Here is a 26,848-nt window from a genome sequence, read left to right as displayed (position 1 = left end):
GTCAATCAGTGACCGGGAGCTGTTCAAGCAATCGGGTATCATCAATGCCCTTACTCCTGACATGGCCATAATGGTGAACGAGGGCTTCTTAATTGACAATCGGTGTTACGACCCCTGGCTCAAGGTAAGCAACAAAAACAAGGGACACACACAAACCAAATATTAAGCTCAAGAAGATGTTTATTTACTACTAAATTAAGGTAACATTAAATAATAAAAAGAAAACAAAGGATGTCACAATGTTTCTGTGTCATCAGTAACGTCAATGTGTAAAGCAGAGTGCATGGTTGGAAATGTAATGTAATGTTGAGGCATAAATGCAGAAAACAAATCAAACAAAACAAAGTCCAAAAGCCAAAGTTCCCAAAGCTCTCCTTGGCTCAACTGGAGATCTCTTTTTAAAGGAGCGCCTGAAGCACTGGTCACAGGTGAATCCAATAGATTGCTAATTTGTGGGAACAGGTACCAAGCAGCAATACCCGAGACCAACAGCAGAGGTCGTCACACCTGGTACCATGCAAAATCCACAGGCCTGCTTTTGTGACCAAGGGCACACAAATGTCTACTGGAGAGGTGAGACACACTCAGTCTGTTTCCAGGCTCAGGGTGTGTGAAGGAACACAACTTGTTTGACACAGTCATCCCCTTGTCCATTACTTGTAGCATTAATTAACTGTTTGCAGTGTCATGTCAGAATGGGCTACTTGTCAAGACATGGGCCCAGTGAGTCTACACAGTGTCATTCTTGTCTGTCTTTATTATTTGGCACATTGAATTGAATTGTAATTGAAATGTAAACGGTTTGAATATTAAAGGTAAATCAGACATTCAGGTACAAGAACTACTACAGAAGATCGAAGGAATGATGATGGGAAATGGTGGGAGATTTATCATGGAATGAATGAAGATGAGCAACAACAAATTAATAGTCAGTTGTAGGTTGTTTTATTGTTATGTTGTAAATGACAATAATAGAAAGAAACATGGCAGTTTGTCACAATGACCTTAAGGGAAGAATCCACACAGTCTGTTTTAACAATGATTTGATCATTCTGTTGTAGTTTCAGGAGAAGATTCAGATTTTTCAAGCAGACACTAAGCAACCACCAAACTGTCCTGCTGCTTATTGTGGCTGTAAGGAAACTACTTTGTTTCTCAGCACATAAAGATGAACTACTTATCGTGATTTCAATCTGCAGTGATGTGGTTTTTCCACTGCATGGATCTTCATGTGTATTTTCAGCTGATTTTTAAAAGAGAAACTCTTTCCACACTGATCACACGTGTGTGGCTTCTCTCTGCTGTGGATCCTCTCGTGTGTTTTCAGATTTGACGAATCACTGAATCTCTTGTTACACTGTGAACACTTGTAAGGTTTTTCTGCAGTGTGGATCCTTTCATGTGTTTTCAGAGATGATGAATCACTGAATCTCTTGTCACAGTATGAACACTTGTAAGGTTTCTCTCCAGTGTGGATCTTCTCATGTGTTTTCAGATATGATGACTGATTAAATCTCTTGTCACAGTGTGAACACTTGTAAGGTTTTTCTCCAGTGTGGATCCTTTCATGTGTTTTTAGAGATGATGAATCACTGAATCTCTTGTCACAGTGTGAACACTTGTAAGGTTTTTCTCCAGTGTGAATTCTCTGGTGCACTTTTAAATACTTTAATGTAGTAAAAGTCTTCTCACACTCAAAGCACGTGTACTCTCTCACACCAGTGTGTATTTTCTCATGTTTATTTAAATATGACAGCAGTGAAAAACTCTTTCCACACACAGAACATGAATGTGGCTTCTCCTTTGTATGAACTGTCAGATGTTTCTTCAGGTTTGTTGCCCAGAGAAACGTTTTGCTGCATTCATGACATTCGAACTGCTTCTCTCTGGTGTGAACTGCACTGTGAATCTTAAGACTTTGTTTTGATGTAAAACTCTTCCCACACTGATCACATGTGAACGGCTTCTCTCCAGTGTGGACTCTCATGTGTTTCTTAAGATTTCCTTTTTGTGTGCAGTTCTTCCCACAATGATCACATGTGAACGGCTTCTCTCCTGTATGAACTCTCATGTGAACATCAAGATTTTGTTTGTTAGTGAAACTCTTTCCACACTGAGTGCAGGTTGCAGATTTCTTGTCTCTTCTTTTCTTTAGAAATGTCTTTTTAGTCTTTAAGTGACTCAAAGATTTTTCTCCAGGTTTGTCATAATGTTCCTCCCTTTCACTCTCCTCCTTCACTTCCATCAGCTCTAAAATGAAAGAAAAAGTTAATTTTCAGTATATTAAAGTAATTCAAAATGAGGATTATGAAGTGAAAGAACTTAAAAGTGAACCTTCATGTACTGAAGTAGACGACTGCTATACAATATTCTGATAACTTTGATGTTATATATATTATATATTTCCCTGAAACAATTATTAGATCTTCTGAATGTTGATAGTCTGAGGATCATCAATATTAACAGAAACTGCTGAAAACACTCTTTATTTCATGTCAATAGTTCCTGTTTTCACCTCATTTATTATGCTGATGTCTTCAGATCTGCTGTAAATTGACACTTAAAGCTCATTTCATTGCTGTCAACAGACTGAGGGGATTTGTGGACCTCAAATATGAACAATTATTTTTGTCTTTGTGCTTTTAACTGACTTTCTTACAGTTCTTTACTACTTTTCTAGCTATCTGTCAATATTTTCAGGGGTGCACATAACTGGTACGCAGGTACGCATGCGCGACAAAAATCAGGAATGCGTAATGCCACCTGTGTTACTCCGCGCCTTTGCGTACTGACCGATTTTTTCATCTAGACTTACAACTTACATGTTACTTGTCAACTACTGTCCGCGATGTCCAAAAAGCAACAGACATTAAGCCGCTTCTTTGGCGTTTCGCCACCTACAAAGAAACACGCCAATTGGAGCCAGAGTCGAAAAAAAGATTTTTTTCGGAAAAGTGGCTCAAAGATGTGCCGTGGCTTGAAGCTAACGACGAGCGCACTGAAATGTGGTGCAAGATTTGCCGCTCAAATCCACATCTAGCAGACAAAACAGGTGCGTTTTATAAAGGCTCAAAGAATTTCAACCATCCTTTATTTGACAAACATGAAAAGAGCAAGGAGCACACGAATGTGGTGCAAGCCATTGCTAATAAACATGCTAGCCAAGAAGAAATTTCCAGTCGCCCACTTGCCAGATGGCGAGACAAGCTGAATGAAGAACAACGGCAAGCTCTGTTTAACATTTTTCTCCTCGCCTTCCATAAAGCTAAACACGCACGTCCCATGTCTTCTTATTCTGAGGATATTCAGTTACTGAAGCGGCTAGGAGTAAATGTCGGAGGTGCTTATCATTCACGTGAAGGGGGCACACGGATCATGCAAAGCATCGCCCACGCCATCAGCGAGGATTTACGAGCCAAGTTGCAGTCTGCTGAATTTTGGGGGCTGCTTTTTGATGGATCTGAGGACATCACAAAAACTGAGCAGGAAATTGTTTACATTGTGTCTGTGTCCAGCAATGGAGAGTTTACCTCAGACTTTATTGGACTGATTGAATTGGGTGCTGACCGAACTGCGCAGGCCATAACAGACAGACTTGTGAGACTTTTCCAGGACACAGGCTTGGATGACTGGACAACAAAGTTGGTCGCTGTGTGCACAGACGGGGCTGCGGTCAACGTCGGTATGTACAACGGCGTTGTGCCAAAACTCCGGCGACTTGCTGCGGTTGGAGACTCACTTGTGCACATTTTGTGTACCGCACACACACTGGAGAATTGCGCAAAATCAGCTGATCGCAACGTTCCTTACTGTGAGACATTTAATCGCAGTTTTATTTACAAAAAGGTGGAGCAAAAAAAACTGCTGAACTGAAGAAGCTGTGTGAAGAAAATGGGATCTCCTTTGTGAAACTAGGTAAGTTTCATAATATCAGATGGTCTGCATGGAGGCATGAAACACTGTTAAAAATATCAAGACTATTGCCAGCCATTAAAATGCAACTGGCTACAAGTGATAACAGTGACTTGCAGCATATCTGCACTGAGCGTTTTCAGTGCTTTCTGTCAAACATGCTTGACATTGGTAACATTTTGAAGACCACATCCATTAAGTTTCAGAAGGAAAAGCTGACCATTGGAGAATGTAAGGATGAACTTATGGTTGCCATTGGACAGTTCACACTTCTGCTTGATGGTGAAGGCCACAGGGCACACACTGTTTCTAATGCTGATGCTGACAGAGACAAGACAAACTTACTGAGAGGATTAATTGAAGAGTTTGAAATCAGATATGACTCCCTCAAGTCATGTGATAATTTCTTAGTATTTGATCCTTCAACATGGCCTCAGGAAATGCAAGACCTCCACAGTTTTGGAAACGCAACAGTTTGCAGCATTCTCAAGAAATATGAGGCCATATTGCAACTTGACAAAGACACCACTGTGACAGAATGGATGCGCTTAAAGCAGGCAGGAAAACGCCTGGGAGCCTCTTCTGTGTATGACTTGGTGCAAATAGTAAATACAAGTAACCCAGTTGCTTACTCCTACATCAACAAGGTGGTTAAGCTGTCCCTTACACTGCCTTTAAGCAGTGCAGCTTGTGAGAGAGGATTCTCACATCTCAACATAATAAAAACCAAGTACAGATCCCGTCTGTCACATGCTCGTCTCTCAGCCCTGATGCAGATTCGCCTGTCGAAGCAGACCACAGAGACATTTGACCCAAAGCAAGCTGTTGACCTGTGGATGGAGACAGCTAACCGTAGGCTAAACCAAGGACAGGGAAGTGCATCTTTATCATCTACCATGCAGGAAGCTGAAGAAGAGGACAGTGGGGGTGACACTGAGGAAGGCAGTGAGGAAGACTGCACTTAAGACCACAATACATATGGGGTGAGTACCAAACACCATCTCCTGGTCCTCACTTGAGTAACTGACCCAAAAAGTTATGTGCACCCCTGAATATTTTAATGGAGAAACAGAATGAAGTTCTGAATTAGCATAAGATGCTTTACGATAGACAGGTATACATGCTTAATGCTTTTAGTTTATGGGTGAAATTCAAAAAGGCTTAATATGGCACAAAAATAATTAATTAATTAAAAAAGAAAAAAAAAGTAATTTGAAACATTAAAACAGACAAATTTCATTTAGTGGGTTTTCTATGTAAAATCGCTTTTGTAAATTTCATTTGATGCAGACACTACAGTTTGATATCTGGACTTTAACCCTATATAAACAAACTCATTAACTGATTTTTTTTTTTTTTTTGGCAGATATGGGGTGTATTCCGGAATTTACTGTCACATATACCCTGAACTCTCAGTTGATTAACCCAAACTTTGCTTAGTAAGTTCAGCCAACCCCGAGTATATTCCCGGTTAACACACTAGACCAGGGCTATTCAATTGGTGGCCCTCGTGCCACGCGCGTCCCCGAAGCAACCACCGAGTGGCCCAGCGTAGTCTAGCAACACACAAACAATGCAGATCGTGCCGGTAGTAGCTTAGATTACTATCAATATGACTTTCTCAACAGTGAAGCCTAGATTACTATAAATATGACTTTCTCAACAGTGAAACGTAAAATTGCCAATGAAATACAGTGAAGGAGGGATAGGCGGAATTGCGCTGAATGACACTCAACAGAAGCGGTCTCTCTCTCGCACACAATCAGTTCTCCTTGCGAATGAACAGGCAAATACATGTGTACACAGATGTCTAAATATCCATCGTACGGAGTATCTCACGTGAATACAGTCGGTAATGGCTTAAGAGGACATAAACAGGTGGGCAATAACTGGATATGCATCAGTTACGTCCATGCATTCAGCAGCAATATTAAATAGGCCTGTATGTCATTAATGTTAATCAAACAACAAAAGATGTTATATAAATGTAGGCTATATGTTTAATAAAGCTACTGTATCTGAATAAAGATTATTTTTAATTTACTATTGTTTTTGTAATTTGCTTTTTTGTTCTTTTATATAGTCTAACACAAATAACTTATAAAATGTCTCATATTAGCCCATAATCATATTGTCCACCTCTTGCCCAACTGTACATACAGGCGCACCGTTGACACGGGGTACAGGGGAGTCAGGACCCCTGCAGTTTGGAAAAGACAGAAATCGACCCCCGCACTTTTGATAAGGGCTGCTTAAATCAGTCACAATATATCACCTTTTAGCTTAGGATATTTTCTTTCAAATGAGACCATTTTCACGTTTCTGTGAGCTTTCGTTCGTAAATAATCAACTGTTTTGTTGCGGATGTGAAGAACAGGAAATGCGCTCTCGAACGGAGAAACACGCAATCTCCAAACACTCGATCAAAGCTTGCTAACATTTTAGGACAGGTCGATGGTATTTAAATCATGCCTGGACGTTAGCGTTTGTCAATCAAGCCAAACTGTCCATTCAGAAACTGAGAAATTTGACACTTTAAGTAAGGAGGCTGATTTCAGGTTGACGCGCGAGCTGGCTTGACTGAAGTTTTCATGAACATTTATAGACTGTTTTGATTTTGGTAATGTAACGCCACACCAGCAGAGGGAGCCCTCGTCTGAGTACTGACTGTGTGCCACTCCCTCTGCTTCACCTGTCACTTCCTGTTTGGTGGACATTTAAGCATGGCCATTGCCATTGATACCTTGCGAAGTATTGCCAGTTTAACTGCCTTACCGAGCGTTTCTACCATTGTCTGTTTGCCATTCTGTTCACGACCATTGCCTGTTTGACCTGTTTTTGCCGTTTGGATTTCCCTTCTGTTTTGTTGCCTGGATTGAACTGCCTCACTGTGTTTGAACCTCTGCCTGTCTTACGTTTATTGTCTCTGCCTGCCGATTTGGTTTTGTTTGCTGTGCTTTTTAATAAACACTGAATATGGATTCTAACGCCGCCTCAGTGTCCTTACAGAATACTTTGCCACCGATTAATCCAGCAGATGTTTCCAGTCTACAGGCCGCATTCGCTTACCAAAGCGATGTGCTCAAGGAGTTCAGAGACCAGTTGGCTAAAGTCCAAGCAGCTAATGACTACCTCACTGAACATTTACAATCGCCTATGCCCAGGAAGGTAAGCTTTGCTTTACCGGAGAAATTTAACGGTTCTGCGGATCAATGTAAAGGCTTTCTCCGGCAAGTCGACATCTATTTCATGCATCAGGGATGTGACTTTGATTCTGATGAAAAGAAATGCATTTCTCATGTCTTTATTGACTGGTAAAGCGATTGAGTGGGCCGCGGCTGTCTGGGACTATGATCCTTTGTTTCGTACATCCTATACATATTTTGTGAAACAACTCAAGGAAGTATTTGAGTATCCAGCAGGTGGCAAGGATGTTTCGACTCGTCTCATTCAGTTAACCCAGGGCCGCAGAACAGCCGCAGAGTACGCAAATTGAATTCAAAACACTCGCTGCACAAAGTGGCAGGAATGACCTTTCTCTCAAAGCCATGTTTCAACGCAGTCTAAACCTCCAACTACAGACTGAACTGGCATGTAAGGGTGAGGATCTCTCTTTTTCTGACTATGTAACATTGGCGATCAAGATTGACAATCTCATGCGGAGTAATCAGGCCCATTTCAAGTCATTGTTTCAGGGAAACCTGCCCACCCAGCCAGTTTCCAGCCCTATCCAGTCTAATGACCAGGCTAATCCTGAACCTATGCAACTAAAAGTCACCAAGCTATCCAGTGAAGAGAGATCACGACGGCTCGTCAATAATCTGTGCTTTTACTGCAGGGAAGCAGGCCACCGCAACTCATCATGTCCACTCAAAGCCCGGAGGAGCACCATTGAACACAACCGGGTGAGTGTTGATAACCTCTTGCTTCCTACCACAAAATCACTCATGACATTGGTACAGATTTCTACTGATAGTGAATCCTTTGAATTTACAGCGCTGATAGACTCTGGTTCAGCCCTCAACTTGATCCACCAAGACCTCATCACGGCATTCAAGATTCCTACTCAAGCCTGCAACCCTCCACTTAAGGTCAACGCTGTCAACAATAAGCCCATCGGTAAAGGTATCACTCAGCAAACTCTGCCCATGCAACTCAAAGTCGGACTGTTCCATCAAGAAACGATCACATTCTACGTCATCAACTCTCCACGTCATGAAATCATCCTTGGATATCCCTGGTTAACTGTTCACGACCCAGTCATTTCCTGGCTCCATGGTGAGATCACGCAATGGTCACCATTTTGTTTCTCCCACTGTTTAACTCACAAAATCCTGAAACCATATCTATCCATGAGCATCGAAAGCCCTGAGTGTAAACCCGTAACCATCCCGTCATGCTACCAGGACCTCCATGAGGTTTTCAGTAAAACCAAGGCAACACTACTACCACCTCATCATCCTTGGGATTGTGCGATTGACCTCCTACCCAACGCTATGCCACCTAAGAATAAGATTTATCCCCTGTCACGTCCTGAGAGTCAAGCTATGGAGGAGTACATCGAAGAGGCCCTCAGTTCTGGTTTCATCCGCCCATCTACTTCTCCAGCAGCTGCAGGTTTTTTCTTTGTGGAGAAGAAAGATGGAGGACTTCGGCCTTGCATCGACTACAGAGGTTTGAATCAAGTTACAGTTAAATTCCGCTATCCACTACCATTAGTTCCACACTTGAACAGTTACGTGAGGCCAAGATTTACACCAAGCTCGACCTCAGAAGTGCATATAACCTCATTAGGATCAAGGAGGGTGATGAGTGGAAAACTGCCTTCCTGACCACTAGGAGGCACTATGAATACCGGGTTATGCTGTATGGCCTGTCCAATGCACCTGCTGTCTTGCAATCCTTCATTAACGAGATCTTCCGGGACATCATGAACAAGTACGTGGTCACCTACATTGATGACATCCTGATATATTCCAAGATCAAAGAGGAGCATAAGAGTCACGTCAGGACCGTACTTAACAGGCTACTAAAACATCAACTCTATGTCAAGGCTGAAAAGTGTGAATTTCATGTGCAGCGAACATCATTCCAGGGGTACAACGTCAGCTATCAAGGTGTGGAGATGGATAACTCTAAAATCACAAGAATCACTGAATGGCCACAACCCAACACAGTCAAAGAAATTCAACGTTTCCTGGGCTTTGCCAAGTTCTACCTGAGGTTCATCCGCACCCATGACGTCCCTGCTCAAAGGTAAACCATCACGACTCAAATGGACTGATCAAGCCACTCAAGCTTTCACTAATCTAAAAAACAGTTTTACAATGACTCCTATACTAAAACATCCAGACCCAAACCTACCGTTCATTGTTGAAGTAGATGCTTCAGATTGTGGGATAGGAGCAGTTCTTTCTCAGCGACACGGACAACCAGGCATGCTGTTTCCATGTGCCTACTTCTCACGCAAGCTCACAGATGCAGAACACAACTACGATGTTGGAAACAAGGAACTTCTTGCCATTAAAGCAGCTATAGAAGAGTGGAGACATAGGCTAGAGGGTTCCATCCATCCCTTTCAAATCATCACAGATCACAAGAACCTCGAGTACATCAAGAGCGCCAAGATACTTAATCCACGCCAAGCCAGATGGTCATTATTCTTTACGAGGTTCCAATTCACAATCACCTATCGTCCAGGCAGTAAAAATGGCAAAACTGATGCACTCTCCAGAAGACACGATCACCTACAAGCCGACTTCAAACTAGAAACTATCCTACCATCATTCATCATCATAGCCGCAGTTACATGGGACTTAATGGAAGAGATCCAACGTGAACAACAAAATGACCCCACACCACCTGGCTGTCCACCCAACAAGCACTACATTCCTGCAAGTCTTCTAATCCAAGTATTGCAATGGGTCCATACCTCGCTATACTCAGGCCATCCTGGTATCTCACGAACCCTTCATCTAACCCAGAATTCATTTTGGTGGCCATCCATGGTTAAGGACGTGGCCAACTATGTAAAGTCTTGCTCTGTCTGCGCTCAATCCAAGACACCCAAAGAGTTACCATCCGGTCTGTTGCAACCCCTGCCTATCCCTCAAAGGCCTTGGTCACACCTCTTCTGATCACGACCATTGCCTGTTTGACCTGTTTTTGCCTTTTGGATTTCCCTTCTTTTTTGTTGCCAGGATTGGACTGCCTCACTGTGTTTGAATCTCTGCCTGGATTAAAAAAAACGGAGTGGGTGGATTTTTATCACTATAGGGTGGTTGTGTACACACACTGCCAACCCACATTTATGTCCAAACACCATGCAAAAGTTAATTTTGCATAATAGGTCCCCTTTAATAACTCAATTAATGCGTTTGCTTTATGAGACGAGCTTAAACAAAAGCCCAAATACGCTTATAATGAGTGATCATGGCAACACAGACGTGCTCTGTGTGAAACAGGCTTACAGAAGCATAAACAAACACGACGCCTCCGTCAAATGTAACGTAAGTGTGTTAAATTTGTGAAAATAACAAGTGTTTTGTCACTTTAATATTACTTTGGTCACGATAACGGATACCAAACACGAGAGACGCCAGAACGTCGCTATGGGTTCCAAGCTGTCAATCATTGCATTTTCAAGAGTGAGTCGTGTTTTCTACACACATGTAGGCCTAATGATAATTTAGTGGATTCACTCCCACATTTAAATGCGGTTGTCACTCCTGAAACTTACAGTGTGTACGTGGCTGTGCGCAAACATAGATCAAAAGGAACAGAGGGCTCAGATTCTGATGGCACCTCTGAAGAAGAAGAGGAGCTCTGAAGATATGTGATTCAAATGATAGATAGATGAAATGTTTGCACTTTCTGTGCATATTTTGTTCTATGCATTGTACTTTATATGTGTTTTTCATGCCAAAATGTTAATAAAAATGATCAAATGCATTCAGTGGCACTCATAATTTCTCTTATTTTCACCAGAAAAAAAAATTGGCTAGTGGAAATTCTGATTGACTGGTAACTTTAGAAAGTTACCAGCCACATGATTAAAAATCACCAGCTGGTGATCAAAAAAGTTAATTTAGAACCCTGATGGCATCTATAGAGATATCTGAAAGCGAAATGAAAGTGATTGTTGACTCGACCAGCAATGCAGAGTGGAGGACACACAAGAGGAAACCTGCGCATTTAATTGGTGTATACTGTAATACTGCATTTACAATGCTTATCAGTGGCGTGCACTTTGATAACGAAAGTGAAAGTGATATCTAATACAAAAGAAACACCTAGTTGATAATCAATTTGTGTTAAAACAGTCGATCTGGCGCTGGGATGTGTTCTTTTTGAAATCATGTTAAGTGCTCATTGCCGCTGTTATCAGAGATCTCCGTGCTCGTGCTCACTGCGCAGACTTCACACGGACGAGCGCTTCAATTCTCTCTATTCGTTACTTTGAAATCACAAAACAAAATACGCATAAACGTGTCCCTGCTCTTGATATACAATCAGTGATGAACATCTTTTGTTTTAATGAGAAAAAAAAAATCATACATGTTTGGATTAGAACCCAGAACCTCTTGCACGCTAAATGAAAATGCTGCCACTAGTCCATCAATCCAATCCAATCCACTTTATTTATATAGCACATTTAACAAACAACAGTTTCCAAAGTGCTGCACAAAATGAAAAATAAATAAATAAATAAATACTCTATTAAACTTCACCAGCCTCCATTCAAACAATAAAAACTAGTAAAATTGAATGAGCAATACAAGAAACAGTCTATAGTCAATAGTGGATCCGTCTACTTATTTATTAACTAATATACATACTCTCGAGATTGATGACATATTGTAATATAGCAGATGTAAGGAAATAAAACTACCATATTAATTTTAATATATTATTATTGTAATAATACAAGTACAACACCCACACACCCCCCTCCCGGATCGCAGCTTGGTCCCCCACACTTTAAAAATGTCTCCTGCACCCCATGTACATACCAGCTGATATACAATGTAGTCTTGATTTGGGTGGTAAATCTGCATTTAAAAGTTTGAAAGGGTTTTAAATCTTCTAAATCAAGTAAAATGACTCAAAATAAAGTAATTTAAGTATAACAAAGTAAACTTTAATCATATAAAATGTAATTTACCAACATCAAAATGGTGGCCAGTGAAAATGCTGAGTGGCTAGTAATTTGGAAAACCACTAGCCACAGTGGCAGGTGAGCAAAAAAGTTCATGTCAAGCCCTGATTGCATCTTACAACAAGAGCTGTGCAAACTGATCAATGTTAAATGAGAAACAATGAATAAATCTTATGTTTTTCAATAAATTTGTTTGTGTTGGTTTTAAAGTTTGTCGTTACGAGCTGCTTCGCCACTGAAATGACTGGCACAGCTAACCTTCTTGGTTTGAAAATCTGGCCCAACTGAATTTGTAATGGAATAGCTCTGCACTGGACATTCTCAACAGAGAGACGAATCGATAATTCACCATGGAAACAAATGCTAAGAAAAAGCACACCATTCTACTTCATTCTTCTTCTTTTGTTTAATGGCGATTTACATAACCTACTTGGTGCTGATGTTGATGCAAGAAAAAAAGACTGCGCTGTCTGCTATGGCTAACTAGTTCGACGGCGTATTTAGTCAGACCCTAAGCAGAGCTGAAGAAGGCATCAGTCCATTGGAGCAGATGGATATGTATGAAAGAGAAGCTACGCTACCAGCTGACGAAAACCCTCTCAGTTGGTGGCAAAAACTGTGCGGTATGTTTGTTTCCACATATTACGCAGCTGGCAAAGACATTGACCATACCTGCCACATCGGTCAGAGGTGCGTTTCCCAAAGCGAATTATGGTCGCAAGTTCCGTCGTTATAAAGAGAGTTCAGCAGGACTTACGGCCATAGTTGACTAACAATGTTTTCGGGAAACACACCCCAGAGCTGAGCGCGTGTTTTCATCAGTTGGAAACAACAAAGTGTTTTGATTTGTAGTGCACGGATTGTTTCTGAATGGCAGGTCGCTAATTTGTGTTCATGTAACGTTAGTAGACAAACATTACGCTAACATTACACTACAAACATTACGCTGTCTGTTGAAGCGTGTTTACTCAGGTTAGTGATGTACTTACAGTTTTTATGCACTTTTTGTTACCTTTCATGCACATTAATGACATCTTTTATTTAAAACAGTTGTTTGAAAAAGAAGTGAATGTCATTTCATTTCAATAAAATATGCGATGCTTGATTTGATGTGTATTTGCTTATTGTGCTCGCTAGCGCTCTCTTGTGGCCATAGTAGACAATAAAGTACTCTTTTCCTCTAACATTAAGTATTGCCTTTAGAATTTGAATATAATTCGAATTTTTAAAATATTTCAGAAAGAATTTCGAATTTAGCTTTTCAGCCATTTTCTTTTGACAGCCCTACTCTGAATCGGTGGTCTTATGTCGTTCAGTGAGAGAGATTCAAAGATGGCCTTTTTCCTGGTCTTGTTACCAAAGATAGCCTACAGTAATTTTCTGATAGCATCATAAATTCAGCATGATCATCTCTCATTGTGTTTGCTGCTACGACCAACGTCTACTGACCAGCCAATGAAAATGCGACATGAAATCAATGCGACATGGAGCTAAAATGATTTTCAAAATAAAATTATAGATGATTAGAGGAGCAGTAATTTATAAATTAGCAAGCAACAAGCACATTTTCATATTCATAAGGCATCTTTAGACCTTTATTTTGAAATGGCAATGAACATGAAAAATCATTAAAGACTGGTTGAGACATGTTTGTTTTCATGCCAGGAGTTCAAAACATCCATTCAATTTTTGGAGAAAAAAAAGGTCTGAAAATGTTTTTAATAGAAAAAAAAAAATAAATACATTTATGATTGTGGCAGCAATCTATAACCCACATACATGTTGTTTTTATGTTTATTAAAAGGCTGAATTCATATAAAATTCTGCCAAACTTCCCAAACTACTTCTATATAGGATGTCTACTTCATATATTTTATGAAATTATGGAAATATATGCTTCAGATCACTCAAACCATATATTGAAATGGTGGTGCTCAGTAATGGAGCTTGGGTGTCATCTAGTGAAGAAGTGTGGTACTGCGTCCAAACAAAATCGTACTGAAAGCTCTTTTTTGAGATCAACCTGAAATTTGAAACACAACTTTTCACGATTTTTGGCTTTAATTTCCTTGCAGTTTTAGATTAAATCTAAATCAATCGAAATTAATCTAAAATTAAATTTTTTTTTATAATATATTGTATTTTTGCATTTTCATAAACTTCTATAACTTTTATTCTGATTCACTTACATGAGGTTATTTCCAGAGTTGGGTATAACGCGTTACTTTTCCTGATAACGCAGTAATGTAACGCATTACATTTTAAATTTATGTAATTTGATTACAGTTACTGATGTTACTTGCGTTACAAGAAAAAAAATATTAGGTAAAGTGCATTTCTAAAGAAATCACGTTTGGTGCGGATGCATCATTATGAATCACCAGAGAACTCGTGGAGGAGGATACACGCTCCCAAGACGAGAGCAGTCCAACCTCATCTAAACAAGCTAGATTTGTTGTTTAGGTGATTTGTTCAGGATCGGGCTTCTGAACAATACTGTTTTCAAATGTTATTATAAATGTTTTCAGCTATTTTTTCCTGTCTTTTGTAAGAACTGTGGACGAACCAGACAAATGAATCATTTAGATGATTCTTTCAAAACATAATTCTAATTCAGAATTGAGGTTCCGGCTCCGGACCGTCTGCAGATAAAGCCAGGCTGATTACTTTTACGACACATGCTTGCTGATAGCAGAAGCGACATACCAAAGGGTCACCCAAGAAGACAGAGAGACAATCCAGACCCTTTTGTTTCCTTACTTCACAGGAAAGCCAAAGAGACTGTTGAACAAATAAATCTGCTTCAAAATTGTTCCAACAATTTTAACGGACTTATCAAACATCTTTTAACTACATACATTTTGCATTATGTGTCCACAAGTACTGCCTGTAAACAGTTAGGCTTTAGAAACACTCACAATTCATGTAAATGTGTTAACTCTTGACTGAATGACTGGAAGTATGCCTTATTTGGACTTAATTTGATTCTTTCCCCCTTTCCTCTATTCTGACTTGAATGAAATCTGTTTAAAATGTATTGTATCCCATTTAAAAGCAATTATGTTAAAATGGCAATCTGCTAAAGCAGAGACAGACCGGGATGTGACACTTATGTTTTATTGGGGGCAGAGGAAGGCCCTCTTGAAACAGGACAATGTCTGATTGGCCAAGACTCCTCAGAGGTGTGACAAACAACTAAGTTTAAATGATCATATTGCAAGATAGTGAGGGGAGAGAAGTTGGTTAGTAAACGAACTGGAGTTGGTTAGTTCTGGTAAGAGAAACCATGACCAGAGTACCAAGAACAATGGAGTAACAAGAAGAACAGACCAGCCGCTCATTCAAGCCATCCAACCTTCACTCACTTTTCTTTTCTTTACTTAATTTTCCTTTACCGCTGAAAGTCTCGTGTCCTACGTTTCGCCGCAAAGTTCAACCAACGACTTTTGCCGCTTCAACTCCAGCGACAAAGAGACTTCCTTCATTGTTCCACACGGACCTGATCTGGACCAATCATCGACTTGGGAAACCCCTCTCTGCACGACGAGGGAAATTCACCTTTAAGTCAACGCAAGCAAGTACCTCCAGACCAAAACTGAACTGGTGCATAAATGAATGATTCATGGTTCGTTCTGGTCCTTGAAATGCATTGATAGGAATTCGGTTAATCAGATCGATCTCTCTCTCTCTCACACTCTCTCTCTCTCTCTCTCTCTCTTAAAACTCTTTCTCTCTCATTTCCTTCTTACTGCAACGCGTATGAATGTGTGTGTGTGTGTGTGTGTGTGTATGTGCGTGCCTTTGTGTTAGATTAGTTTGTGTTAGAATAAATAAAATCTCTTGTAGATTTTAAAAGGAAAGTGTCTTGTATTATGTGCTTTATGATTTAATGTCTTAAACTGTGATCAAGTTACCTGCTCTAATCAGTGTTTTCACGATTGTTGGATATTTATATCCGTTACAAGAGCTTATTACGGCTCGAGCAAATGAACGCTGGACGAATCAGTTGCTCGGTCGTAATCTAAACAACTCTTTATAATTCCCTAAATATTTCATTTGAGCTAATTTTACTTCCTAGGGTGTTTTCCCTACACTTTAATGCAGTTACATACAAACATAAGCTACACACAGCAAGGAATGTTTAAGCTGTGTCTGAAACCGCTCACTCGTTCTCCGATTCACTAATCCCTATATAGTGTATGTCATTTGAGTGCACTTTATCTGCAAAGAGTGAACGAAATTAAGTGAGTAAATACGGACACTGACGTAGCCTATAGGCTAACTGTGCATCGGAGAGCTTGAGTTATCACAGAAACGGCTCAGCACGTGATAAAACTACTTTTATCCTACATGTCACTTCATAAAATATTAATAACAATCTTAATGACTTTTGTAATCATACATACCATACCTGCCAGCTTTGTAGTTTAATCGATTGTATGGTTTGTCATGCTTAATATGTATTCATAATCATTAAATACTATAAAAAAAAACTGCAAAGAAAAATAAACATTAACAAGTGTACAATATTTCATATATTTATTAGTTATTTTTATTTTGTTAGAATCTCACGCTCACAGATGACGTGGTCATTGAGCGCCCTCAGGCGACTGTTATGATTGCATTTGAATGAATAAGCTACCTATAGATGATTAATGAATATTTTTAAGTTAAGTTGCTGTTTTCATACTTCTGTAATATTTTTCAGTCAATATTAAATTACAGAAAGAAAGTTTCAGTTGGTGGTGTATTTTTGTAGATTTCAAAGTAACTTAAATGTAAAATAATTAGTAATCTGATTACTTTTTACATGCAGTAATCAGTAATGTAATCAAAATTCAATTTTAATGTAGTAATTTGTAATTTGTAGTGGATTACTTTTTTTGAGTAACTTACCCAACACTGGTTATTTCACTACAAAACCTCAGAATCAAGATCAGACGAAGGACAAGCAGAAACAAATGATAAAAGCTTTGATCAAGTACATGCACACTAAAGCAATCATCAACATTAATCAACATAATCTTTTATGAAGCTTTTTAACATTACTGAATGAAATGTTGAACCCATGAAGAGGTGTAAGAAAATATATAAGGTATCAAAAGTATAACATGCGAGATTTGGAGCGTGATCTATGAATCCGATCCAGACATGGCCTTTAAAAAAAAGCTTGATTTTCTCAGCTTATTGTTCAAAATGTTGCCATTTTGTAAATGAAACTCAGCCACATTAAAGAGTTAATAAAAAGACCACATGAAAGTAGAATAAGATATTTGTTTTTTTATTATTAAAAGCAGATTCTGTGTTTTTTATTTGACATATTGTATCATGTTCAGCTATTCATACTGTAGGGGAATTTTATAGTTAAAGACCAGATATGTTGGATAAAGAGAAAAATAATAAATTGAAGAAAGTTTTCCGAACTTAAATTGTTATAATTCATGAACACTTGACATAAGGTTGGTCTCTTTTTAAAGAAGACAATCAGCAGGTTATTTCCGGCTGTGAAATAATTTCGAAGCATGACAGTATAAAAAGTTACGCAAGTTTAAATTTACTGTAAAGAAAATGTACTGTACTATTTTATAATATTTTATATAAAATACATATTTTACAAAATAGTTTTTAATCCAAAATTGCTATAAAATTGAAGCCATATGTCCCAATAAGTTGTGTTCCAAATTTGAAGTTGATATTAAAAAAATTGAGGTTCCTATGCAATTTTGTTTAGGCGTTATACCAAAAAAAGCCACCGGGTGACACCCAAACTCCATTGAATTATGTTGATGCATTTTTTCTGTCACAAATGTATACATTTCTCTTTCAATATTACTTTAATAACAAAATAATTACCAAATATGGAAACTTGAGACTCAGACCTTTCCAACGATATGTATTAATTTTGAGTTTTTAAGCTTTCAAATGATTTATAATTTATGATTATTACTTAAATATTTTATAGGGACAAAGGCAACAAAATATAATTTTTGTGAAAAAGGTCAGAACTACTATTACGATGTATATTTTTGAGGGGCACTCCTGTCATAAATTAATCTATTACTGTTCCTACATAATTTGTAACAAAAAACAGTGGTCAAATTTCTATTTAGGAGTCTTAGACCTTTCCAATGATATATAATTTGTTATGATTAGATTAGATTTTAATTGTAATAAAGTTAAGTAAACGTAGGTGTAGGGCTGTGACGATAACCGCATAACCGCAGTAATAAGATGTCGACTGCGGTGTTTAGGTCATCACCGCACTCTTTTTTTTTTTTATTATTATTATTTGCTAGTGAAAGTTACAGGAATGCATATGGTGTGTTATATGAAGTATAAACAATTTTTTTGCAAGGTGGTGCGGGTTGTCTGCCGAACGAACAGCAAGAGCAGAACGAATTTGTCAAACGTTTTAAATTCAACAAAATTGTGAAATGCATATATCAAGAGCATGCTCACAGATGAAAATAACAGAGAACAGCGTTGGATGAAGTAGATTAGTGAAATATAGGCCCTATCCAGTCTTTTTTTTCCCCTTCTCCCAAAACAGCTTATATACTACTGTTTCAGCTATTAAAATAGTTCAGTTTTGTATGTAATGTAAAAATTGTTATATTTCGTTTCTTTTCTTTATAAAATTAATTTACATTTAAAATAATTAAAAAAAAATTTGCTAGTTAAATGTTACGTTTTTTTTTTTTTTAAGTAGGATAATGGCCAAGCGGCCAGCGGCAGACAATGAGTTGATCATAACCCATGTTTTAATAAATTTAGCCTTCTCAAATCATAAGGACTTGTCTAAAATATAATCTATACATATAAAACAGTTCAAGCATATCACAATGTCAGTTTAAATGTTTAACCTAAATAAATGTGCGCTCTTAGATGCATATCCAATCGTTTGTACGGAGTGAAGCTGAAGCAGGCTCTGCAGGACATGGAGGCGTTAGCGAGATCTCTTGCATTTTTTTTTAACAGTGGAAACATCTTAAAATAGGCATTCATTTTTGCTCATAAAGGTAAGAGTAATACGTCATTCCAAACTGTAAAGGTCTACTTTTGTTCCTGTACACTCACAATATCAACAAAACGTTGTGTTTTTCTGCCGTCTCTGGCTTGAACAGGGGCGCTTCACACAGGCATGACGAATATATATAGAAAGCTTTAAATTACTACTTTAAAACGAAATAATTCAAATCGAAAATAGAAACTCTTTCATTATGTAATCCGTGCATTTCTCTCTAAAGGCACATTCAATGAGGAGATGGCCAGTCATTTTTTTTTTCATAACCATAATTGATGGATGTCTAATATATAAAAATAAAAAAAGGCCTAAAACAGGCCCGATTAAAATTTGCATTTTATTTTATAATTCGATACAATTAAAAAAATAAAACACAAATTATAATGGCATATATGTCAAACTTTGTCCTATAATCGTATAGCTGCTTATATATTCTGATTTTTATGTTGCTCTGTTCTGAATAGGCCTACCTTAAAATTTAAAGGATTTGCTGCAACGCAATTTTGTCTGATATATGAATATATTTACTAGCCTATTTTTTAATCCATACAGCAAATGCTTTAAAACAGCTTTTATATATAGCCTACATCTCAGGGCCGGGTTTCCCAATAACGATTGATCTTAGTGCTTAAGAGCGTTTTCTACGAGGCATTTTGCGATCGTTCGTTATTGTTTCACGTGCGTTTCCCAAAAATGCACTAAACAAAGTCGCACGTAGCTGTGCTTTAAGTGCTACTTAGGAGTCGCTATCCGTTTGTCAAGTGCTGAAATGTCATTTAATAGAATGGCTTGTAATTGTAGTAGAGTACTACACCCACGTTTAATGCTGCGTTCTAGACAACTCGGAAATAATAAATATAATACAATATTATTATAATACAATACTATTATATTATATTATAATTTACATAATAATATACTTTATATAAATATATACATCATATACATGTATTATAATACTACAGTGCAGGCCCGGCGCCACGAGGGGGCAAAAGGGAGCATTGCCCCCTCAGATCTGATTTGTGCCCCCTCAGTTTCAATTCCCCCCCATTCACTCCCAATTGTATCCTTTAACTTGTGCGATCACACCAGTGTGATTAAACATTCAGTTCGTCACTGCTAAATTCAAACCTGCTTTCGCGCTGCTGGCACTGAGTCAGAGATGGACGCGCTCTGTGCTTTTCATATTTTACAACTATTCAGTGTTTTCAACCACGTAATGTTTATTTGAGGTTTCAGACATTTAAAAGACATTTAAATTAAGTACTAGGCTATAGGCCTATATAAATAAAGACATTTATAGTGCAAACACAAAACACTGATATGGAAGCTGAAATAATCCTTTCGATTATAATTTGTTATTTTTTTATTCATATGAGATAGCCTACATTGCGTATGAAACAATAAAGTTGACTCTTTTCTTTCAGTTCACTTACGTTTATGTATTTCAGAAAAAAATGATGAATTTACGTGACTGATCCTCTGTTTTTTTCAACATGATCATTATAAACAACAAAACACATTCACTTCCACATATTTGACAATCGAAATATATCAATAATTCATGATAGGCCAATATTAAGTTTGTTTGTGTGGCTGCATTACGCGTCGCCAAGGGACATTCTAAAATGCTTAATGTGAAAAAAGCTTAACGTGGCTTGTAGCAGTGATATTAACAGACCAAACTCACTAAACATCATACTAATAAATACTATGTAGGCCTACAAAAAAAATCAGATGAGTCCTGAATGATCTCAACGCATTTAATAACACGTTAAGCCTTTCCCTCCCATAGAAAACTGTTAGAAAACGCTTAAAGTGGCTTAATATATTAAGAAAGACAGTGATATTAACAGACCAAACTCACTAAACATTATAGGCTACTAATAAAGTAGCCTATAGCCTAGAGAAAAGCAGTTGAGCCCAGAATTTGAAGGCAACGTGTTTAAATTCACGAGTGTTTTTCTCATTTAGAAAACTGTTATAAAGAAAACGTTTAACGTTTAAAATGTAGCATAGCCTCAGTGATATTAAAAGATCAAATTCGGCACAAACCAATTTTTCTGTATATTATGCTTTAATATAGTGTTTACTAAGTTTGGTCTTTTAATGGCACTGTCTTTTTTATGGGAGGAAAACACTTAATTAAATGTGTTGCCTTCATATTCTGGGCTCATCTGGTTTTCTGTCCTTAGTTGTTTACGGCCCCCTCCAGAATTATGAATACCCCCCCCAGTTCGTGCTACAGTGTATAATATAGCAACATTATTTCCCGGTCCAATACATTGCTGGTGTTCGTGCACATCAGCAAGTCAGTGCCTTTTTTTTCTGCCCTTTTTAATTAGTTTATTTATATATTCATTTAAAAAAATTATTTTATTATTGTTAATATAATTTGCCGTTTAAATAATAAAGAAGACCGACTGCTTTATTTCCATGTTCATTTACAAGCTGCATGCGTTCTTAAGTCATTATATTTCCACGGAGGTCGGGGGAGGGGGGGTTGCGATTAACCGCCAAACCGCGGTGATATGTTGCGTCTTCACCGCGATAAGAAAAATCCCATCAGGTCACAGCCCTACGTAGGTGTCCCGTATACGGGACGGTGACAGCTAAGGGGTTAATAAATAAATCACATGAAATGCGATTTTTACAAATCTGTTTTGAACTACATCCATATGAAATCCATATTGAATCAATCCATATTGAAATCCCATTCAAAAATCTAATTTGTTTAAATGGTTATAGACATAGGGATTATGTACAAAATATTTCAATTAGGACTTATTTATTGCTTGATTTTTTGTTCAATTACTGCTATTTATGTTCAGGTATGTTAAATGTTAGTACAGCACTTTTGAGCTGGGTTTAATGTTGCAAAAAATAATTGTTTTGTTTTGTATTCTGTAAGATTATACTTCTGTATATTCTCTATTTCTGTAGAGCTGGACATTTTAATAATGATCAAATGAGTTCAGCTGTGAGAATAAAACCAACCTGTTTGTTCCTCAATATCTTCATGTTTCACTCTGAATGTTTCTTCAATCTCCATGTCTCCAGTCTCCTCTTTAATAATTATCTTTATATCTTCACTTTCCTCTTTAATAAACTCCATATTTAAGAAGAGAATTTTCGATTTTTACTTTCTTCAGCAGAATCACAAGATGCAGCAGCGCGGCGCAGTCTTATGACGTCATGTCGTGACTCCAAAATAAAAGTCCTGATTGGAATTTGGAAACACACAACGCTTATCTACATTATTTATTGTAATTTTATTGTATTTTGTCATTTTTCAAGGGTAAAAAAGGATTCAGCTGTTTTGGTTTTTTTTGTAAACAGAACCCCCTTGATTTAAATTGTTTATTCTTGAAGTCCACCTGTGATTTTAAGTTAATATTTAAATGTTTTGTCAACATATCAACTTGGTTACCTATATGACATAATGCAAGTAAAAAAACATTTAATATTTTTAGTAGGTTAAGAGTTTAATAATTTTATTGTAAATGTTACTCATTTAATTATTAAATTGTGATTATAGAAAACAATTTATTAAAAGTGTAAAACGAAATTTCAACATAATTAAGTGTGTTCATACATTAAATATGATTGTATTTATAGGAAAAATGTACATTCCTATTTACATTTATGCTGAACAGTCCAGTGGCAGTCTTACGAGTGTGTTTTTCTGAAGAAGACGCAGTTCCTCCACTGAGATTCAGCAGGGCAACAATTGAGATGAGGAGAAAGCATCACGGCTTGTTCTTGTTGACGGCAGACGCGTTTGCAATGCCAACATCTGTGCATAATGTCATTGAGGTCATGTTGACAGTCCTCCACTAAATAATACACTTACAATGTTATTATTATTAATATAACCTTTATTTTACCAGGAAAAAAAGCAAAATCTCTTTTACAAAAGCATCCTGGCCCAGAGTGACGGCAACACATCTCACGTGGGTTTAACAGATAACATCCATACATACATATTTAAATACATACAAACTAATCAAAACATCTACAAACCGATGTTTCTGTCTCCAAATCATTTAACATCACTTTAAAAATGTCCAGTGAAACCAACTCCTTAAGTTTCAGTGTTGTACCTAGGATAGTTAAATCCACTAAAGGAGGGAGAGCGTTTTCTCATTTGGCTCCTAAACTCTTGAATAGCCTTCCTGATAATATTCGGGGCTCAGACTCGCTCACCCAGTTTAAATCTAGATTAAAGACACATCTCTTTAGCCAAGCATTCACATAATACATCTCATGTCAGATCAATTGCACGTATCTTTACTTAATCTTATGAACAGCATTATTCTCTAATTATTCTCTATTTGCTTTTCTGTTTTGCCTCGGGACACCCGTCCCGAGGCGACTAGAGAGGACATCAGCTTCAGTTTAGATCCAGCCTCTTAAGAAGACCTCAGATGAACAACACCTGTGAAGAGACGGCGTCGACTCCTGCGAGGACTTCAGAAGATGCAATATGCACTTTCCCTAATTTATATATCCTAATTTATTGTTGATATGTAATAAAAAAAATTCCAGGAGCTCATTGCTTCTAACTTAAATACTAACAGTGTCAAAAATTAATTGCCCAAATTATTACATTATTTGCTAACTGCATTCTTCTTAAACTGTAATTTTGACATGCGTTCTCTGTAAAGCTGCTTTGAAACGATATGTATTGTGAAAAGAGCTATAGTCAAGTCAAGTCACCTTCATTTATATAGCGCTTTTACAATGCAGATTGTGTCAAAGCAGCTTTACATTGATAATTGGTATATAATTTTTCCTTTTAAAGAATAGTGTCAATACAGGCAGATCAAAAGCACTGTTGAATAAATGTCAAGTCAAATTAGATTAAATTAGGGCTGCACAATTAAATCGTATTTTAATCACAATAACAATATTTGCTTCTCTCGATTGATTTTTTAAATAATCGTCACGATATTGGCCCGCTCTATGAAAATGAACATAATTTGGAAATATTGTAATTAATATTAGGAATTTCGCTGTTTTATCTTTTGAAGTTCCTAAAGGTTTTACCAGTTTTCATAATGTTGATCAGCTAGAAATGATTTTTCTTTGCTTCACGAATTTGCCGGGCAATTTGAATCTGGTTTGTCTTATTGCAAACGAATTGTGTTGCTTTAGAATCTAATGTGAATACATATTACATAGCGCTCACCAAAACCATGTTTTGTATTGATTTACCATCTAACGAAGTTATCATAGTTGGTTAAATTAAGTCTTTGTGCCACCTACAGGCCTTTTGGGTGAAGTGTAGGTTGGTAAAGAACTTGCAAAATAGCCATAATTACATTACTCTTTTGATAGAATAAACGTGATTAATAACCGTCATTATAATTTGAGCAAAAATAATCGTGATTATCAGTTTGACCATTTTTCGTGCAGCCCTAAAACAAATGTCAAGAGTCCCCAACTAAGCAAGCCAAAGGCGACAGCGGCAAGGAACCCAAACTCCAACAGGTGACATCAGGTGGCAAACAGGTGTTAATTTGGAGAAAAAAACCTTGGGAGAAACCAGGCTTAGTCGGGGGGCCAGTTCTCCTCTGGCGAACAGTGCTTTGTTATGATTCAGGTTGCTATCATAAGTCTGATAGGATCGCAACATTCAAAGTATTTATTTAAGGTTCATCCAGTTGAGGATCGTATTCATCACACCGTTATGGACGGTTTGTTGAGGAACTGTGGCACTGGCTGTCATGTTGATGTCTTTACAATGGATGATATAGTCGACTCGATCTCTGCTGATTTTTCAGGGCTGCGTTGTGGTCGTGTCAGGGCACCGGTCCTCGGTCTCATCTGGATACGGCCCGAATCCGGTTGATTACGGTAAACCTCAGGATAAACAGAAAGACTAATATTAGCGTAGATGCCATTCTTCTTCTGATGTAACGAGTACATCTGGTGTTATAGGAAGTGTTCCCGGTTCCAGCTGAACTAATTTATGCAGCCTAATATTCCTTTAACGGATTTGAAAATATAAATTGATAATGTGTTATGTGTATGCCAGGTTAAAGAGATGCGTTTTTAGTCTAGATTTAAACTGACAGAGTGTGTCTGCATACCGAACAATGCTAGGAAGATTGTTCCAGAGTTTAGGTGCTAAATAGGAGAAGGATCTTCCGCCTGCGGTTGATTTTGATATTCTGGGTATTATCAGCTGGCCTGAATTCTGAGATCGCAATAAACGTGAAGGACTATAATGCATTAAGAGCTCGCTTAGGTACTGGGGAGCTAAACCATTTAGTGCTTTGTAAGTAATTAGCAAGATTTTAAAATCTATATGATGTTTAACAGGAAGCCAATGCAGTGATGACAGAACTGGGCTAATATGGTCATACTTCCTAGTTCTAGTAAGAACTCTAGCTGCTGCATTTTGTACGAGCTGTAGTTTATTTATCAAGCAAGCGGAACAACCACCCAGTAGAGCGTTACAGTTATCTAACCTTGAGGTCATGAACGCATGAACTAACTGTTCTGCATTCTTCATTGAGAGCATATGTCGTAGTTTAGATATATTTTTAAGATGGAAGAATGCGGTTTTACAGATGCTAGTAACATGGCCTTCAAATGAAAGATTGGTATCAAAGAGCACAACCAGGTTCCTAGCTGACGACGGAGACTTAACAGAGCAGCCATCAAGTGTTAGACAGTATTCTAGATTATTGTGTGAAGAAGTTTTCGGTCCAAAAATTAGAATCTCTGTTTTTCCTGAATTTAGTAGTAGGAAATTACTGGTCATCCAGTTTTTTATATCAGCTATGCATTCTGTTAATTTTGTGAATTGCTAAGTTTCGTCAGGGCGTGAAGAAATATAGAGCTGAGTCAGGTCAGGAAAGGTTCCTGGGAAAGCTCAGTGTATGGAGTGCATTGAAAGCTCCCCAGCAGCACTTCAAGGGAGAAGTTGGGAAGGGGTGAAATTTTATGTTAAGAATCATATTGATTCCTTAAAGCGAAAAATGTAACGTAAAAGGTGAAAGGGCCTTTATCTAGATGTCTTTCCCACTATGTTTTTGAAGGCAACAAGTTCATGTTGGTTTCTTAAAGCAAAAAATGTAAAAGCAAAGGTGGAAGGGCCTTTACCTAGATGTTTTTTCCTGTTTGTTGAATGCAACATATTCAAAATGTGTTTGCTTACAAAACAAATTTCAGTTCGTTAATAGAGCTTTCAAGTTAACACATTGACAAGTTAAATAAGTGTTTAAGAGAATGAAGAAGTCAGTTTTGTGTTGAGTTTTTGGATTCACAAAGACAGTGTTAATGTGAACAATTGCTGAAGCTGAAATTGCACATTTTTATTTATATGCAGCCTGTTGCATATTGTGCCAGTAGTATTGAATATTGAATAAAAGAAGTGATGCATTTGATCTATTCGAGTTTTGTGTACTGTTACAAGCCTAATATTTATAGAAATATATAGCAGTATGAATGGCAGGCATGTGGTGTTTTAATTCAGACTGGATTCCAGTACGCACCGATCATTATTATTTAGACCATGATACCCATGGTGTCAATGCGCCATGAACATTTCTTGCTTGTCATACAACGTAACTTGTCTTAGTTGTTATTTGGACCTTTTCAGATTCTCAAAACTGAAGAAAATTAGATGTGTTAAACAGGAAGTTTACATCCCCAAAAAAAATGGTCTATTCAGTAAAAATATAAATACAGACAGAATTTATCCCTTTTAAACAACTCTTTAATGATTGTCTTATAAAATAGAT

At 37.7% G+C, this 26,848-nt stretch overlaps 1 protein-coding gene across 1 annotated transcript; it reads right to left on the bottom strand.

Annotated features, from left to right (window-relative positions):
- Positions 1 to 257: 257 nt before the first annotated feature.
- Positions 258 to 22,263, bottom strand: LOC137006855 (zinc finger protein 583-like). Its single transcript, XM_067367981.1, has 2 exons — positions 22,092 to 22,263; positions 258 to 2,250 (listed from the first exon to the last, which is right to left on the bottom strand). The coding sequence occupies exons 1-2, from the start codon at positions 22,207 to 22,209 to the stop codon at positions 1,178 to 1,180; spliced, it is 1,191 nt and encodes a 396-aa protein (XP_067224082.1). The 5' UTR covers positions 22,210 to 22,263; the 3' UTR covers positions 258 to 1,177.
- Between the last annotated feature and the right edge of the window lie 4,585 nt (positions 22,264 to 26,848).

This window comes from Chanodichthys erythropterus, chromosome 3, assembly GCF_024489055.1.
Source record: "Chanodichthys erythropterus isolate Z2021 chromosome 3, ASM2448905v1, whole genome shotgun sequence".
Classification (NCBI taxonomy): domain Eukaryota; kingdom Metazoa; phylum Chordata; class Actinopteri; order Cypriniformes; family Xenocyprididae; genus Chanodichthys; species Chanodichthys erythropterus.
This window is presented reverse-complemented; position numbering and strand designations above follow the sequence as displayed.

What these genes read in the sequence shown, in the direction of transcription:
- LOC137006855 (XM_067367981.1), bottom strand. Translation starts at nt 22,209, where the DNA reads ATGGAGTTTATTAAAGAGGAAAGTGAAGATATAAAGATAATTATTAAA. An exon ending in AGATATTGAGGAACAAACAG is followed by an intron (nt 2,251 to 22,091) that starts GTTGGTTTTATT and finishes CTTTCATTTTAG; the next exon opens with AGCTGATGGAAGTGAAGGAG.